The following is an 18,785-nucleotide window of genomic DNA, read 5'->3' on the forward strand; positions in this document are numbered from 1 at the left end:
ATGCCAATATTATGTTTGATTCACAGGGATCATGCTTACTAATAAACTGTATGATGGATAAAAGCATGCACCAAGTGAACAAATGGCATATATTACCAAATTAAACACACTATTTTTATGTTCATGTTAAAGGAAACAATCTACTTAATCATTTGAGATGAGAGCTCTCTGTAATATGAAAACTTTGCAAAAAAATAAATAAAAAAATGCTGCTATTGAAGAACGAGTCTGTTAAAAACTATAGTAAACCCAACAGCCAATCTATAACTTGCTAACAAGCAGATTACATCACACATACTGTAGAATCTTAAAGGTGAAGGCAGCAAAAAAATAAAAAATGAAATAAATAAAATTTAGGTGAGGGAGATTCTACTGACATGTTTTGTGCTCTGTGAGTAAAACAGTTTACATAAATACTTTTTCATTAATATTAATAACTACAACTACTGTGCTGACACTCTTTCCTGTGGTGTACCTCACATATCAGTTATTGGTTCATTACTGTTTCTAATCTATATGCCTTCTCTTGGTCAGATCATTTAGCATCATGTCATTAATTTTCATTGTCATGCACACTCGTAGCAGTGCATTATGGCTGTTTGTTGACTCTGGTGGGAGGCGTGCATTGGAAATACAACCAGTGATGATATACGCCATATTGCACTACTACGAATGTGATATTGCATTTATACAACAGTTCAACGGCATAATTGTGTATATAAAAAAGAAAATCGAACATGGAGAGTCTCAAAAATCCTCAGTCTGTAGTAACAATTTCCTCTTAAAACATTTAAGGGACCTAATTAGCTCCCTTAAATGAACACATGACACCCAAATAAAAATCTTTTAACGAAAGACAGCCTTAAATTCCTTAAGTTGATCTTTTTTTTTGTTTGTTTGTTCTTGCAACCCAACTTTTACTAAGAGTAACCTTAACCTTTTAGGTTAAGGACTTTTATGCAACCAAGCCATGCACTCTCCTGCCACATCACTTGCATCGATATCTGCATTCTTATTTGCGATCGCCCAAAGACCTGCTGAATAAAGAATAGTTTCCCAAGTCATTCAAGAATCATTGCTGTAAGTCCATAATGTGTAATCGTTAGCTGTAACTCCTTGAAATGTTTAAAATAAAAACTTCAAATTTGCATTAGCCTGGTATTTTTTTATTTATGACTGTGAAAGAATATTTTGTGAATATTTAGACCTGATAGTTCATATATTCATTCATTCATTTCCGTGTCGCAGGAGCAGCAGTCTTAGGAGAGAACCCCAGACTTCCCTCTCCCATACTTCCTCCAGCTCCTCCGGGAGGATCCCGAGGCGTTCCCAGGCCAGCTGAGAGACATAATCCCTCCAGCGTGTACTGGGTCTTCCCTGAGGTCTCTTTTCGGTGGGACATGCCTGGAACACCTCCCTAGGTAGGCGTCCAGGAGGCATCCGAAACAGATACCCAAGCAACCTCAGCTGACTTCTCTCAATGTGGAGGAGCAGTGGCTCTACTCCAAACTCTTCCCGAGTGTCAGAGCTCCTCATCCTATCCATAAGAGTGCACTAAAATCATATGAATACACAAACCGCTTTTGGGGGCTGGGGGGTCTATCATGGTATACAACTTTAGAATTTTTTGACAACATCATCGCTGACAACGCAAACGAACTAGAAACTTCTGGTTTACTTGTGTCCACAGCAAAAGGAGTGTGGGTGCCTGAGAGTGCAAGTCCGAGATTGCAAGCCTGAAAGTGCAAGTGCAAATCTGCAGCCAGACCCTTCTCGAATATCGCACGGCAATCAGCCAATCAGATTCGAGAACCAGACAGAACTGTTGTATAAATAATACATCTTAAAGTCCAGCATAATTCTTTTTTTAACTCCCCTTTCCATCACTCCCTGCTTACAAGATCTAGAAGTATGAATAGCTGAAAACTGAATGCTGACAAAACAGAAATTCCTTTACTAGGCCTTAAATCCCTTGTGTCTCCCAACAAGACATCTCCATTCATATTTATGGTGTTCAGTTAATTAGTCATCCATTATTCGGAATCTTGTGGTTCAATTCGATTGTAAATTATGCGTTGAAGCCCATGTCAGCCAGCTTGTTAAATCCTTTTTTTTTCATCCGCTTGCAACAATGTTTGTATATAAGTCTCAGTAAATCTCAAAGATGCTGAATCTGGTATACACACTTTCATTACTTTGCATCTGGATTATTGTAACTCTTTGTTGTGGAAAGAAAGAAACTATAGACAAAAGTTAAAAGCTGGAAAACTACATTAAAAATGCCCCCACGTCACCACTTCTCTCCACATGCCTCTGAATTCAATCAATTTAACGAGTTCACAAATATTCAAAGCAAGATAATTTGCATTAGATAAGCACGTCCTAGTTCTGTTTCCTATCATGTTTGTCCTTCCCGAGACCCACGTATTGGGCAGGTGGAGACTCCTGTTGGCAAACCAGCACGACAGATTCTGCATTTTCACACAGAGAAAGAAAGGTCAATCTAATTTACTGACTGTATGAAAGTAATGCACTCCCATGCGACTTTTCCACGGCCTCCCCCTCTCCCGGTCCCATGTCCTCTGCTATATAATCAGCACGTGGAAACACAGACTTTAAAAGCTCAATTACATGCTGGCTAAACCATTTCTCAATCAGTGATTTCATACCTGTGACAGAAGAACAATCTTTTAAAGCACTCATGCGGTGACCCTACCACTGAGCATACAGAAGCTATTAACACACCGATGCTATTCTAAAACTTTATTACAGGCCGTAAACATGTCAGATCCCAATTGCTCCATATTTCTTTTAAATTGCTTTCTTTACATTTGTAAGCGATATCAAATGATTGTTTTTACATTTGAGTGTGACGTGGCTTTGAATGGTACATCATGATGACTGCATTCGCTGTATATGTCTTGCATGAGCTTAAAAGGCTTCCTATTATGGCCTTTTTACAAAATGTAATACAAGTAGTTGTCCTCAATGTGTCTGTGAAGGTTCAGTGCATGATACACCATGGATCATGTATTATACCTTTCTTTACAAACATGCAGTTTGTCACTTTAAATGCAAATGAGTTGCTGCTCTTCAGACAAGAGGGCAGTGCCTTTACATATTGTGTCTCAGATACACTGACAAAGAGATCTGTTTGGTTTTTATCATCATCTATATCAGGGATCACCAAACTTGTTCCTGGAGGGCCGGTGTCCTGCAGATTTTAGCTCCAACCCTAATCAATCACACCTGAACAAGCTAATCAAGGTCTTACTAGGTAAACTTGAAACACCTAGGCAGGTGTGTTGAGGCAAGTTGGAGTGAAACCCTGCAGGGCACCAGACCTGCAAAACAAAGATCATTTTGAGTTGATTTTTGCAGTTTGAAATGGTTCATCTAGAAGCGTCTTGAGTTTGCTTTGGCTTCAAAATACCTTTGAGCTGCCTTTGGTCCATGATCATGCAATCGGTGGGTGTGTTCTGGAACACTGCCTTCTTTGAAGTGTGATTTATTTGTATTTCATATCCACAGAGGTAAACAAATTAGTAACATGAATACACTGGGGGGTCATATAGCAGAGCTAGTATATGTATCTGCATCTGTACGATTCTGCACTGTACTTATACTGTTTACTCGCAGAAAAATGTTAAAGTTTCGAAGGCTCAAACACACAAGATGTGCCACCACATTACATGACGTCTTTTCAAGTTCTATACACTATTTTCTACACACCATCAGCACCATTTGGTGTCTGTCGACAGCAAATAGAAAATGTAATTATGTGGCATGCTGGTTTTTGATGTTTATGAAACATTTCTCCTCTCACAGTTGCCTGGTTATGTTATGTTTAGGGGGTACATGTGAGCACCTCCTGCAGCACAGAGAGTTGGAGTGTTTGAAAACAGTCTAAACTCAGTCTAAACTCACCCAGATTTCACAGAAGTTTTTTTTTTCTTCTTTTTTCCCCTTATATGAAGAAAAAAAAAAGAACTTAAGTATATCAGAACCTTTAGTTTGACCATACAAGCAGATCGATTTGATCAAGCAGATCGATTTCAACAACGTGTGCAAAACATTTTACGGTAGAAACTGCAATTCACAAAATACAACTCACTGAGGCCTTGACATCTTTATTTGAGTATGCTTTGAGTGGCGTTATACTAACATCTTAAACTGTAATGCATATTTGTGAAAATTATATCTGGATTTGGATCAGTGAGTTGAAGCTGTCTTCTTTTAGACAGAATAAATTTATATCGTGGGAGAGTATGAGCTTTCTAACTTGGCACAAATGCACATTACACACTGAAGGACAAGGAAATCATTACAAAGCATCATGTGGCCTATTTGATGCCACCAAGGAAAGAAAACAAATGCTTGTTGTGAACCTTTAACATAAAAAGGTAGTCAATCAAATACGTTTCTCTCAAACTGCCGACGCCAAAGTCATGATCATCTTTTGTCAAGGTTACTCTCTATGCATCTCCAAGATGATCTCATTCCCTGATGCAAAACAGCTACTCAAAACATTAATTAACCCAGCATGCAAGAGGGCTAATATCCCCGCCTGTGTCTCCGTCTACAGGACAGCAGCCTACAAACCGCCCACCTCTAGGTTTCGAGGGATGCCGCGAATAGCCCAATTGCATTCTCCATTCAGAAACCGGGGCCTAGGGTTGCATTATTCATCATGAATAAATGATAAACTATTTTTGCCCTCCTGTTCTGTGCAGAGAGCTCCCAGAATAAAAATAGAGGAAAAGAAAAGAAAGTCTGTGAGATAAATAAGAAGAGAAAAGGTGGGGAGGGGCGGAAGAGTGTGAAATGAGAGCATGGAGGATGGTATCTCTCTCCCTCTCTTTCTTTCTATGGCTGTATTAGAGCGGGTTTGCTGAAGGGAAGGAAAAGCCGATTTGGGATCAGAGCCAAACAACTGCATGTCACAGCAGCTTCTGAGCCACTGATTGCTCTCATTGGCCCTCTTATTGTTCTCAGAGATTGTGAAGTAACACACGCTTAATCTACAGAACAAAATGGCAACTCAAAAAATGAAGACTCTGGATTTTTTGTTGTGACTGAGAAATCTGTGTCTATAACAGAAGACGACACTAGGAAACACTGTACACTACTATTTGGTAGCATTTTTAAAAGACTTTGTGAAATATCTCTTACAAAATATTCATCTTCAGCAATGTGATGTATTACTAAGTAAAAAAGAAGAGACTGGAATTGGGAAATATGAAAAATAATATTTGGGGTGTAATATTGTTTTCCCCTCTTATTTTTTGGTTACATCAGCACAAAAGAAAAATGGGTTTACATATGGAGAACGTACTCTGATAAAGGATTATACAACTAAATATATAAAAACAATGCTAAATAAAAATAAGGGTAATAAAAACAAGATATTACATTGGAGACAGTATATAGAAAACTGTAAGAACATACTTTAGTTTGTACCCTAAAAACACCCCACCTTTTTGAAAATAAGCTCATTTTTCAACTCTCCTAAAGTTAAACAGTTGAGTTTTACCATTTTTAAATCCATTCAGCCCATCTCCAGGTCTATCAGATGAACTTTTAGCTTAGCTTAGCATATACAAATTGAATCCTATTAAACTATTAGCATCTTACTCTAAATCAGAGGTTCCCATAATGAGGGTGGTGTCACTTGCTTGGTGATTTCCAAAAATAAAATAAAAATAGTTTTATTAAAACTATTAGAATGACCATATTTTATCCATAACCTACTGAAAAACAACATAGTAGTTAATAGTAATATTGTTAACATTTTAATAATAAACACTAAAAAAACAACATGCAAATAAAAGGCCATCAGCCTCTCAATTTTTTTGCAACCTCTGTATACTGTATATATATATATATATATATATATATATATATATATATATATATATATATATATATATATATATATTATATATATATATATATATATATATATATATATATATATATATATATATATATATATATATATATATATATATATATAAAACCTCAGAGAATACTACAGGTCATGAGTCACTGAACTAATTATTTTGGGGGTCGGGTGCTAAAAAGTTTGGGAATCCCTGCTCTAAATGACCAGAGTTTAATTGTCCTATTTAAAACTTGATTCTTCTGTAGTTACACCATGTACTAAGGCCGATGGAAAGTTAAAAGTTGCTTTTTTTCTAGGCCAAAGAATCATTCCTGCAGCAGGCACAATGATTATACAATTTTTCTAACTGGTGGTGCAGGTGTAGTTTTTGGTGTTCAAAACTAATTTCAGATATTAAATTGACACTAATTGTGCCTGCTGCAGCCATGGTGGCAGCAAAGTTCCTTGATTATTATGCCGGAATTATATAATAGTTCCTGTGATATTAGCATTGAAAATGACAACTTTTCATTTTCATGTCTAAGCTAAGCTAAGTTAATATCTAATGATCTCACCAGACCCAGTGATCGGCTGAATTGATTACAAAATTTTAATTATTACAAAATCCCAAAATTAAAACTATACTATAAGTGAGTCTATTTCACAAAAAAACTGGAGTGTTTATTTAAATGGTTTTTAGAAAAATATTACAAAAACAATTTGACTAAATTAGTATATGGGACATTCTACCAGAAACGTACATTTTTACTTATAAAAAAAGCTTATAGTCCTTAGAAAAATTATACAAAAAACAAGCATAACAATCATAAAATTTAATGATAGAACACATCCTTGATCACTGTCAGCTTCTTCTCCATCAAACGATGTCACTTCCGAGTCATAGCCCATAAGCTGTATTGCACACATTTTATGTTAAGTTTTATGCAAATGTGACAGAACTGACTGAAACACAGGGACATTTGTAAATTTATTTGTTTTATATATTTGTAGATTTTGTTAAAATAATTTCATGTTTTTAATAAATTGATGTGAATAAAAACAACAAACTTGCTATTTATGAGTTTTTTTGTTTCTAATTAACAGTTTTTAGCATCACAAAACTAAGTTTAACTGGGTTGAAGACAAGGACAATGACAGGGTTTGTACATTTGTAAATTGTTTTTAATAAAGAAAAAAAATAAAAATCTAAGAACCAAAAATGAACGACATATTCCTTCAGAGAACAACTCAGAGCCATCAAGCATCAGGCCATTTTAGAAATTTTAGAAATGAAATACCTTATCCACTGTATGTATGTTTTTATTTCAGGGACAGACAATGTACATTTCTGGTAGAATGTCCCATATAGCGGCATTTCTCAACCCAGGTCCTCACGCTGCACATCTCGCATTTGTTCTAATTCGAGCCATAAAGTGCCCTGGACTCCACATGATATTCCGCCATGGTTTAAGTTTGACGAGAGCATATGCATTTAATTCAAAAATAATTTTAATGAGTGCAGTGATATGTGAATTTATATAGTATGTATTTACTGAGGTACATTACATCACAACTCAAGCTTTTCTAGTAAGACGCTGCAGGCACTGCTGTTGAGTAAATCCATGAAGGAACATTCCGAAGTGAAATAAAGGTGTCTCAGAAATGCTCAGGAAGAGAGGAATGAAGGAGAAGAAAATAGTGCACACTGAGGAGGGACGTGTTAATTCAAACAATTCATGCATGGAGCTCCTCTAACGAGCTTATCTAAATCAGGTGTGTTTAAATAAGAGAGATGATCAAAATATACAAATGGGTGGTTTAGAAATGCTGGTACATTGTGCTATCTCTTCTGTTCCGGATATGTCATATCTCAGGTGGGCTGAGGAATGATTTCAGATTTATTAATTGCCTCGCATGGAGAACAATAATCATTTACCAACAGATGCTACAGCACATTAGCGGTTATTATACTTAGTTCCCATATGCATGATTCTAGGAACTGCTGTTGTTCTTTCATTAAAAGCTGTATACGGAAACCAACAGTTAGTTGAGAATTAATTGTTCTTACCAGATGGAGGTCCACACAAGTGGAGTTGTTTTCACACATGTTGCTAGCGCAGTCATTGATGTGCTGCTCACATCTCACTCCAGCGTAACCAGGGTTACACAAGCAGTAAAAGCCATCAACAGCTATAGCAAAGAAAATATACAAAGAAAGACAGAAACATCACTTTAGAACAGATGGAATAAGAGTTTCCTGTTTTAGAAACTCATTACAGACACAATGACATATTCTTAAAGAACTTGGATTACAAACTACTGTAGGTTTCAAGGATGTTGTAGGTACCTTAGGCATCCATTTTCAAGGCTGGTTATGAAACAACCCTAAAAAGCCAATGCCACTGCAACTAATAATAATATAACTACACTTCTCTCTGTGTGTCACATGATCCTTCTAGAATAATCATCAATCAATTGAAAACTGGAAGTTATTATTATTGTCAATGCTAAAAACAGTTGTGCTGCTTTATATTTTTTGTGGAAAACTCTAAAATATTGGTCACATTGTATTTTACATACATTTATTGCTATTAATAAACCACTAAATGCAGTATGACTTTGCCTCAATGAACTCCTAATTTTTGAACTCCTAATAGTTAAAGTTCTAGTATTAAGATTCTAGGATTAAGGATGTAGAATAAGATCATGGACAAAATGGTCTATATGTAAGTACTCCCAATAAACAGTCAATATCTTAATAGTTAAGTCTAGTTAAGTCAAGTTACTTAAAGTAAAGTGTCGCCAACATCATTTATTCAAATACTTTTGTAAAAAATACCCTTTGAAAAATGCGAAAACCTATCAAGTACAGTGTAGTTGTCATCATACAGTTACTGGTTACTTCATTCAAACAGTAACTTAATTACTTTATCAATTACAAAACAAAGAACATTTTTAATTCCCCCATGAATTCCCTTATATCGTCACTTGAGTGCTGCATGGAAAATATACTGTTGATCAACTTAACAGTTTGAATTTATTTGCATTCTCACAACTAAAAAACAAAACAATCTTAAACAAAAAGTAAGTTTTAAACACGAATTTAAGTCCAGCAGTACAAAAAATAAAATAAAATAAAATTACAAGGTTCTAAACCAGCTGAAACAATTTATTCAGAAACAAAAAAGCAAAAACTAAAGTTACTTCAGCGTCATAAAAGTTTGTATTTAACACTTAAACATGTTCCTTCGCAGCTGGAGTATGAAAACTAACGATGGTATACAACAAACGCAAAACCTTTATGAAATAAATAAATGAAAGTCACCTAAATTAATATTCAGAAACAATTTGGTGAAACTCAGCACCAAAACCGCTATTATAGACAACCATAAATTGTATGCATTTTAAACAAAACAAAATCATAACAGCTGCTCAAAAATAAAAAACAAATCAATGAGCAATTTTCAAACTAACCCTACATGAGGTATGTCAGCAGCTTATAGTAAGCTTTGTATATTCAAAGAGCATAATCTGCTGTTATACACAGCTTTAAAAATATTTAACAATAAAAACATAAATCACAGTATTTATCTGAGCAATTTGAAATATAACAGAAATGTGTCACTGTGTCTACTAAACTAATCAATTTTGTTTTACAGGTTACACATGTGTGGTTACTTATTTGAAACAACAAACATAGTAGTAGTATTACTTTGAGTGGTCTACTACTCAGTAGGTACTGTATTTGAATTTAAAGAGCCCCTATTATTGTTTTTGAAAATGTGCTTCCATGTAGTGTGGAACAAAGCTTTAAGTAAATGAAAGCATCCAGCTGAGGTTTAAATCTAAAAGTGCACCTTGTTTAAAACTATTAATTATTTAGCAAAATACTAATTTCAGAGTCAAATAAACAAATTGTGTTGGGTTTGGATCTTTTGATTGATCGCATCGTCATCGCACGGTACATCCCCAAATATGTAGTTCCCGGTCCGGTAAAATGTGAACGCGCTTTCCTTCCACACACTAGTGGAGGCGCGGGGGATTATAGGACTGATCATGACGCGAAGACGACAATCACTGACAGATGGAGATTCGGCTGAGTGGAATAAAGGGTTAAACTTCATTTTCACAACAACACTACAGTATGGCCAACCTAGTGCAGTGTTTGTTCCTGTCATTTTTCTGACAATTGATACAATAACCTACACTGCAACGTAGGATTCACCAGCCGTTTGCTATTGAAGGAGAAGCAGATACTTTGTCAGACTTTGACAGGGACTTTGTCAGTAACTTTTACAGTTCAAAAGGACCAGTTTCTTCTTCCTCCGGATCATAAAATGAAATTGTGGTTAAAATTTTTGCCTCGTTTTTTTGTCGTTTGCAAAATATGCGTTTAATTGTGTCAAGTTCTAATGGCCCTGCTCGACTTGTAATTATGTGTCTAGTACTGATCAGTCCAAAATCGTCCAAAATCATGTTTAAACGTGACGCGTTCTTCTTTCTTTACCGATATAAATGCGTTTCTGAAGTAGTGATCCTCTGATGTTTGCTGCTATGGCCACCATTAGCTGTTCCTTACACGCACGGCACAGTCAATTTTCTAAATAGTTCCATCGTTTGCCACTGTGTGGATTAGGGTTAAGAGTAGAATAATATGCTGGTGTTTAACTGCATTGCTTTATTGCATTCCTGCATTGGGCTCTCACATACTTTCTGCTATTTCATACTGCAGCTGTGTTGGGCATTTCTTTAGGTCTCACGCTGAACACAGTCGACCCATCCCGACAGACTGGGTCATCGCACCAATCAGCGCAGATTAGCTTTGTGCTAAGGAGGGGTTTGGGGACAAATGAATCACTGAACAAATCATATGGGAGTCGCAGGGATAATTAGCTAAAAATAAATGCATATTATAAGAAATTGCATGCATACCAGCCTGTTGTTGGAGACCCCCAAAATATGACAAATTTTTAATGCAAAAGAGGGGCTTTTTGAATGTTCGACTCGATCGTTAAAAAGTATGTTCTATACAGTATGAATGCGAGCAGTATGAATGGAACTCAGAGGTAAAACATCCGCCACTTTATCATGATCACGTGACCTACCCGCATGAGTTGCATCAATATACTCCCATTCATGACTTCTCTCATGAGGCATTATGGGACAGCACAGCCTGCATGAGATGCACACTTCAGAATCTCGCCAGAAATAGTAGGTCATCCAGGTACTTCTTGCGTACTGATTTTCAAATTGTCCAGTCTGGCGCCTTGTACATGATGCGTCTTCTTTACAGTGGAACCACCAATCCTACAATGGGTCTCTACTTTAAGCAGAAAGATGTAGGCTAGACTGCAGCCAAAATAATTAACTTACCAAGTAACGGACAAACGCATCATATTGTAACGATAACAGAGTTAATATATTTGCAAAAGTAATGCATTACAGTATTAGTCACTGTGAAAAGCATTGCTGCTACAGTAGGGGGGAGTTAGGACGATTCTAAGGGCTCACGCCATTTTGGGGCCCCCAGAGTTACTATATTGCATACTATATTACTACAGTTTATTGCCCAATAACATATTGCACTATATTACAATATTGCCCAATAACACCCGCCCCAAAACCTGCTCTTCACTAACATCCATGATAATAACCCCCACTCTTCATTTTCAACCATAACTATTTTTATCCATTTAGTTCATTACTTTAAATATATACTGTAACAATTACTTTTAGAGGATCAAACCATGGCAGCTTGACATTTTAAGCAATTAAGAACACTTATGACATTCAATCTGTCGATTTAATTTTTTAATCTTCTCCACTAACACGTTCCACATTCCCCACCACAGCCGCCGAAGTCAAAACACTTATCATATTCTCATCATGTTCCCTCTTTTGTCTGTAAACCTTTGTTCCTAAAAGCTTATCACCAAAATTGACTTTCTCCGCTTGCTAAATTCCACGGTCGTTTATATTCACCCCAGCAGCTGGAAACACAGTGCGTCCAATTAAATGCAAAATGTGTGTTTGTGTAGCCATCTCCTTTACAAATGCTACACGAGTGTTCCTGTCCACCGTCTCTGCGCTGCATCTGACTTCCCTGAAACCTAATGACCCATTCCAGAAGCCTTTAATCATTAGTGGTGCTGAGGAGAAATGCATCCCCTGCCTTTCTGCTGCGAAACAGCAGCCTGTGACAGAGGTAATTGTGGGTTCTTACAGCCGCAAAATTTATTACGAGGCCCGCGCCGTGTCCCAGGATTCTTCATTATCCCTTAGATTTACCACGTAATCTATGCTGCCACTCTGTCTTTGTGCGTGTACCTGCGATTACTCTCATTAAATGCTCAGGGTCCAGAGTGGCAACCGTATTACTCACACCAGCTGCTCAAAACATACACCTTGCTCTCTTTCCACACAAACACGGCAGATCGCAGGCCTCCTGTGTGGACGGCGGGCCCCGAGGGACTACATGTGTGGGGATGTTTTTGCTGGTGTAGTCTAGAGCAAGTAAACTTTATCTGAAGAAGCAGGTTGGAATCGAAGATGTCGGTAAACGAGACAGAGCGGCTGCAAGTCTGAATCCGAGTGGTGGACGAGGAATACTTGGTTGCCTGGTTACAACATCGTCCTTCATCTCTGTCTACCTCAGAGCAATCGTACTCAACTGCTGGTTGCTCTGGGAGTGCAATTAGTGAACTACATGTCGGTTTGGATAAAACGCATCTGCTAATTGGAAGTAAGGTACAGGTGTAGCATAAGGTAGCATATTATTGCATAAACTGTTTAGCGTAGCATAGCATATTTTGCAAATATCCTCTAGTAGTTTATATGCATTCAAGTTGTGCTAAGCAAAAAACCAGCAAACTTTAAGCAAACTCTAAGTAGTTTCTTTAGAATGTATACACAGCCTCTAGGTCAGGGGTGTCCAAACTCGGTCATGAAGGGTCAGTGTCCTGCTCCAACTCGTTTCAACAAACCAGCCAGAAGGTTTCTAGTAGGTGTAGTAAGAGCTTGATTAGCTTGTTCAAGTTTGGACACCCCTGCCCTAGGTACATAATTATATTACCAAACACTTTCATATCAAGTACAGGCAATAGCTGGAACAGGGTTCTGTTCCATTTATTTCAATGATAACCCTTTAAAGAAAAACTGGCTGTGAGCTTCAGGTTTGCTAATCGACTGTATTTGTTTTCGTTGAACCCATCTATTGTGTTTAAAAGCAGCAATTGTGCATACAAATTACATTACCCTTAATACTGTACAGAAAATTCCACCAATCAGAGAGTCAACGTGGGCAAAGCAAGCCTCAAGGGGTCTTTAGCCCCACCTACTCCCATAAGGCACTGTTAATGATATAATTCAGGTGTGTCCAAACTCGGCCCTGGAGGGCCGGTGTCCTTCATATATTAGTTCCAAACCCAATTAAACACACCTGAACCAGCTAATCAAGCTGTTTCTAGGTATACAAAAAAACAATCAGGCAGGTGTGTTAAAGGAAGTTAAAGCTAAACTATGCAGGACACCGGTCCTCCAGGACTGAGTTTGGACACCCCTGATATAATCAAATAAATGTATATGCATTCAAGTTGTGAAAAGCAACAAAGGTTTTACTCAGAGTAGTTTCTTTAAAAAGTATGTAGGTACTTATTATATTTACAAACACTTTTATTTCAAACAGTGACAGTAGTTGGGTTCTGTTTTATTTATTTCAATGATAAACCTTTATAGACAAACCTTCTGTGAGCTTCAGGTTCGTTATCGACTGTGTTTGCTTTTGTTAAACCCATCTGTTTGCATTAATTCAACGTATTGTGTTTCAAGAGTTCACACTTGGCTGATGATTGATTATAAAGCTTGTTTGGCATGCTGTCTTGGGAGAGTGCCCTGAGCTCAAAAAATCCTCGAGCCCAGGCTTCCTCCCGTTTGCAAAGCGAAAAGGGAGTTTGAGCTCAGGTAGATCTCGAGAAAACCCCTGCTGTAGTAACTAATGAACATATAGTGATTGCTCTTAAGAGATAACTATTTACTAGAGCATGTCTATGGTGCCGATTTGGATTAGTCAATTAACTTAGGTTGCATGTGGGAGGAAACCAGGTAATCCGGTAGCAAACCCACATGAGCATGGTAAGGACGTGTAAACTCCGCACAGAAATGTCGGCTGGCTTGGTAAGGACAAGAACCAGTGACGTTCTTGCTGTGAGGAAACAGTGCCAACCACTGGACCACCGTGCCACCCATTTAGGAAAGGAGGAAGAGTAGGGGTGGAAGCGGGGATTCTTCAAAACGAAGATGGCTGCCATATGGAACTTAGGGTTTTTATAGTGGCTTAGGAATCGTCTGATTGGTGAATCATAAATTGAATAATGTGGGGCCGGCAGCAAGCAATCATAAGGACGTGATCTTCTCGAAATTAGTTTATAAATAAACTTCACTTAAAAGCAGCACGTGTGCATACAAACTACATAACATATAATGCTGTACTGAAAATTCCACAAATCCGAAAGTCACAGTTAGCAAAGCAAGCCTAAAAGAGATCTTTAGTCCCGCTCACTACCATAAGGCACCTTTAATAACATAGTCAAACATATTTATATGCATTCAGGTTGTGCCAAGCAAAAAAAAAAAAAAGAAAAAAGAAAAAAAGGTTTTACTCAAAGTTGTTTCTTTAAAACGTATATAGCCTGTAGCTATTTTAAACAGAGACAGTAGTTGGGTTCTGTTCTATTAATTTCAATGATAAACATTTAACCTCTTAAGGCCCAAGGTGTTTTTTTACATGCACATTTTATTTTTCTTTGCTATTTGGGCTTATTGGAACCTAATTAGAATAAAACCTAAGTATCATCTTTTAATAAGATGTACTTTTAGAGAAAAATGATGTCCATATATGTAAACGTGTGGTCTGAATTTACATAAAAAACTTTTTCCTGACTGTTTTTAATGCATATATAATATATACATTTTTTTTTTAACATGTTTTGACTATGAGAGAGTAAAAACAAATTTTTTTCCCCATTTTTGGACGGTTAAAAATAGTGTTTGGGACATTTCATATGCTGGAAAACAGTTGCAGGATGACATTGTATGTCTGTAACTAAATATAAAACATTCAAAGTATTTAAATAGCCACGTAAGAGCTAAAATGTGCTGTCCACGTATGTGGCCACCACCAAGCCCTAGAAGGTTAAAGACAAACCTGTTGTGAGACTTAATTGGTTGTATTTGCTTTTGTTGAACACATCTGTTTGCATTAATTCCACCTATTGTGTTTAAAAGCAGCACGTGTGCATACAAACTACATAACCCATAATGCTGTACTGAAGATTCCACAAATGAGAAAGTCACAGTGCGCAAAGCAAGCCAAAAGAGATCTTTATTCCTGTCCACTACCATAAGGCACCATTAATGACATAATAAAACATAATTATATGCATTTAAGTTGTGCTAAGCAAAAAAAAAAAAAAAAAGTTTTACTCACTTTACTTTCTTTCTTTAAAAAGTATACAGCCTGTAGGTACTTAATTATATTCCCAAACACTTTTATTTCAAGCACAGACAATAGTTGGGTTCTGTTCCATCCATTCCAATAATAAACCTTTAAAGACAAACCTGCTGTGAGCTTCAGGTTTGTTAATTGACTGTAATGGCTTTTCTAAAACCCATCTGTTCACATTAATTCAACCTATTGTGTTTAAAAGCAGCATGTGTGCATACAAAATACATTACCCATAATGCTGTTCTGAAAATTCTACCAATCAGAGAGATGACACAATCGAGCTGCTTCTATGCATTTATGTATTGTTTATTTTCAACATACTTCTTTGTTTCAAACTTTGAGTATGTAATATTTGGCTTCCTTGTACCTGTTTGTTAGGGTCATAGCTTTTAGCCCCTTAACAAAGCCCTTTTTTAAAATCTCTATGCAAAGGTGTATATTAGTTATTTACATATACATTAAAACTTTGAAATAATGTAGATTTTGTCGTTGTTTTTATCTTATGATACTCTCTTCCATTATCACTGCTTGTTTTAGTGTTGTGTGGTGATCTTTATTGCCCATCTGACTACAGAAAAATCAACTTTCACTGTTGTTGTGGATTCATTTGTGTTTTAAAAGCACCATCTTACAGTATGCATATTCAATATGCCTTCTTGCTCAGAGAAAGCAGCCTTTTCCAATCAGTCATTTAAAACTGTATGATGAAGACAAATTGATTTTTTAGAGTATTGCTAATTGCAAATTTGCTGGAAGAGACATTTAGCGTTCAACAAAAGTTGTCTAAACTACAGAGCACAGTTACTTTTGTTGAGAATTACAGCGCCATGCTGCTTTGATTTTTAAACTCAACTTTATTTATTTTTTTTGCACCACAAAACTATAAAGTTTAGCTGCCTGTGGCACTTTTAAAAAGTTCAGCTTACTGTAAGTGTGTTATATAGCGTAGTGTGATACAGTACAGAATGTACAGTAGCCTTGCATTCGAGGTACACCAACTTCATCTTATGAATGAAAATTTTAAGCATTTCACAGGACATACCACTTCCTTATTCCCTTTAAGAATTCTAAAAAATATAAGACTCTACGGTAGTGGTGCCCAAAATATTCATTTCAATTCAATATTCATGACCCCCAAGATAGTTCTGCTTACTTTGTTCTATGGGTTGCTCATTTTCAAACTTTTTTTACTCACAGAAAATACAAGTTACAATATTTTATTACAGTACAATGTAATAAAACAATTATAAAAAGTACAATACAATATAAAATATAACATCTGGGCTATTTACACATCCCCCAAAGATTTATTTAAATCAACCATTGTCATATTGATTATCTTGTGTGTGCCTTCTATAGATGATTTGTATTTCAAACAATTTCTTCCTAATGTCTTACCTAAAATAATCTGTTACTAATAAAAACACCCCCCCCTTTTCCTAACAACAATAACAAATCAGGGGACTCATTTCATAGGAGGATTGTTTTAACATTCAAGCACAAGAAAAAAGTGGAAGCCTGATGTAATTGATGACAATGATGATAATTGTAACTCAATGATAATAATTGTGACATTCTTCCCCAGAGTAAAGCTCCTTTTTGTTTCTTGTTGTATATATTGATGGGACAGTTTAAATTGCTATGAAAATACTACATTTTCATAATAGGCATAAGAATAATAATAATACTAATAATAATACTAATAATACTACTACTACTACTACTACTAATAATAATAATAATAATAATATTTTATATTATTATTATTATTATTATTATTATTATTATTATTATTATTATTATTATTATTATTATTATCCCAATCAGTTGTTGACTTTACTGGCAATTGTTCTTCTCAATATCTTTTATTTTTATTTTTTATTATTAAATCAAAGAGGGGGAAAGTATGCCCATATTCACATGTACTTTAACAAGTTCAATTCAGCCAGCAGTAAAACTAAACTGATGTACATTTTTATACAAATCTTAATATGGATATGTGAAAAATCTATTAATGAGACCATTTAAATCTAATATTTACTAATCATATTTACACCACCAGCATAACACGAAGTCATGAAGAAGTGTTTGTACAACAAAATACAGGCAGTATAAAACTGATTATAATCAAACAACCCTTGAATATTTACAAAAATAGAGCTTTTGTAAAAACAGAGCACTTACGGCAGGGGTCTCAAACTTGCGGCCCACGGACCTAATGCGACCCTTGGGACAATAGTTTGAGGCTTCCACCTTAATTTGAAAGTTGAATGTCAGTGTGGGCTGTGAGTTGGATATGAAAAGAGAAGTAAGGAGCTCAATGCTGCCTAATGTAGCCATCGGCAATAAGAGTCCCTGATAACCCAGACCAATTATAGGGTCGCACCAGTCGCATTGTTATTTGTAAGTCACTTGCATCACGCTACTTGCATTGTATTTGAATTGCCTCACAATGATGATTACATATATATGATGTAAAAGTAATCAAAAGAAATGACAACAACACAGTTTTTTCAGTTTTTTTTTTTAAATGATAAATTTAATTATTATTATTATTATTATTATTATTATTATTATTATTTATTACTGATTGATTTATTTTACATTTTTAATTGGTTTATTTTTTCATAATGTTTTGTGTTAAATTTCAATCTTTTCAAATCTCTTTATTTTTATCTTTTAACACAAAATATGATGAAAAAATAAATAAATTAGAAATTAATAATTAATAATATAATACATTTCTTGTGGATAACCTGATGTGGCCCAGCCTCACTCAGACTCTGCCTTTAGCGGCCCCCAGCTAAATGGAGTTTGAGACCCCTGACTTACAGACATATATTTATACATTTAAATCAGCCCCAGAAATAATCCTCATGTGTGTTACTCTCGACGGCACGTTGAGAGAAAACAAAAGTAACCAGGATATACAGTACAGTACTTTAAATGTCCAGTAGGTGTGGGTTCAAAACTGGAAGTGGCTATATGCAACTGGACAACAATGATAGTTATTCAAAAATATATGTTTTGTTGGGCCGAATCTCATTATATTTTTGACGTCAGTCGAAGGGTCAAAGCAAGGAGAATCTGCAAATTAAAATCTGCAAGGAGCCCTGCCTGCGGGTAGGGCTGCTCGATTTTGGGAAAAATCATAATCACGTTTATTTTGGTCATAATTGTAATGACGATTATTCAAAACGATTACTGTCGAAGTCAAAATTATTAGCGCTCCTGAGAAATGTTTTTTAAATAAATATTTCCCAAATGATGTTTAACAGAGCAAGGAATTTTAACAGTATTTCCTATATATATTTTTTTCTTCTGGAGAAAGTCTTATTTGTATTACTTTGGCTAGAATAAAAGGAGGTTTAAATATTTTGAAACCTATTTTAAGGTCAA

The 18,785-nt window shown here is 35.9% G+C and overlaps 1 protein-coding gene across 7 annotated transcripts in view; it reads right to left on the reverse strand.

Annotated features, from left to right (window-relative positions):
• eys (eyes shut homolog) overlaps positions 1 to 18,785 on the reverse strand; it is a 522,196-nt gene that overhangs the window by 283,993 nt on the left and 219,418 nt on the right. For all 7 annotated transcript variants that reach the window (XM_073920212.1, XM_073920209.1, XM_073920210.1 and 4 more), the window contains one exon: positions 7,953 to 8,074. Coding sequence is in view for 5 of the 7 variants with exons in the window: in XM_073920209.1 (XP_073776310.1) it covers positions 7,953 to 8,074 (122 nt within the window). In the remaining 2 variants the exon portion in view is untranslated. The remainder of the gene's footprint in view (positions 1 to 7,952; positions 8,075 to 18,785) is intronic.

The sequence above is a fragment of the Danio rerio genome, chromosome 13, assembly GCF_049306965.1.
Source record: "Danio rerio strain Tuebingen ecotype United States chromosome 13, GRCz12tu, whole genome shotgun sequence".
In the NCBI taxonomy this organism is placed as follows: Eukaryota; Metazoa; Chordata; class Actinopteri; order Cypriniformes; family Danionidae; genus Danio; species Danio rerio.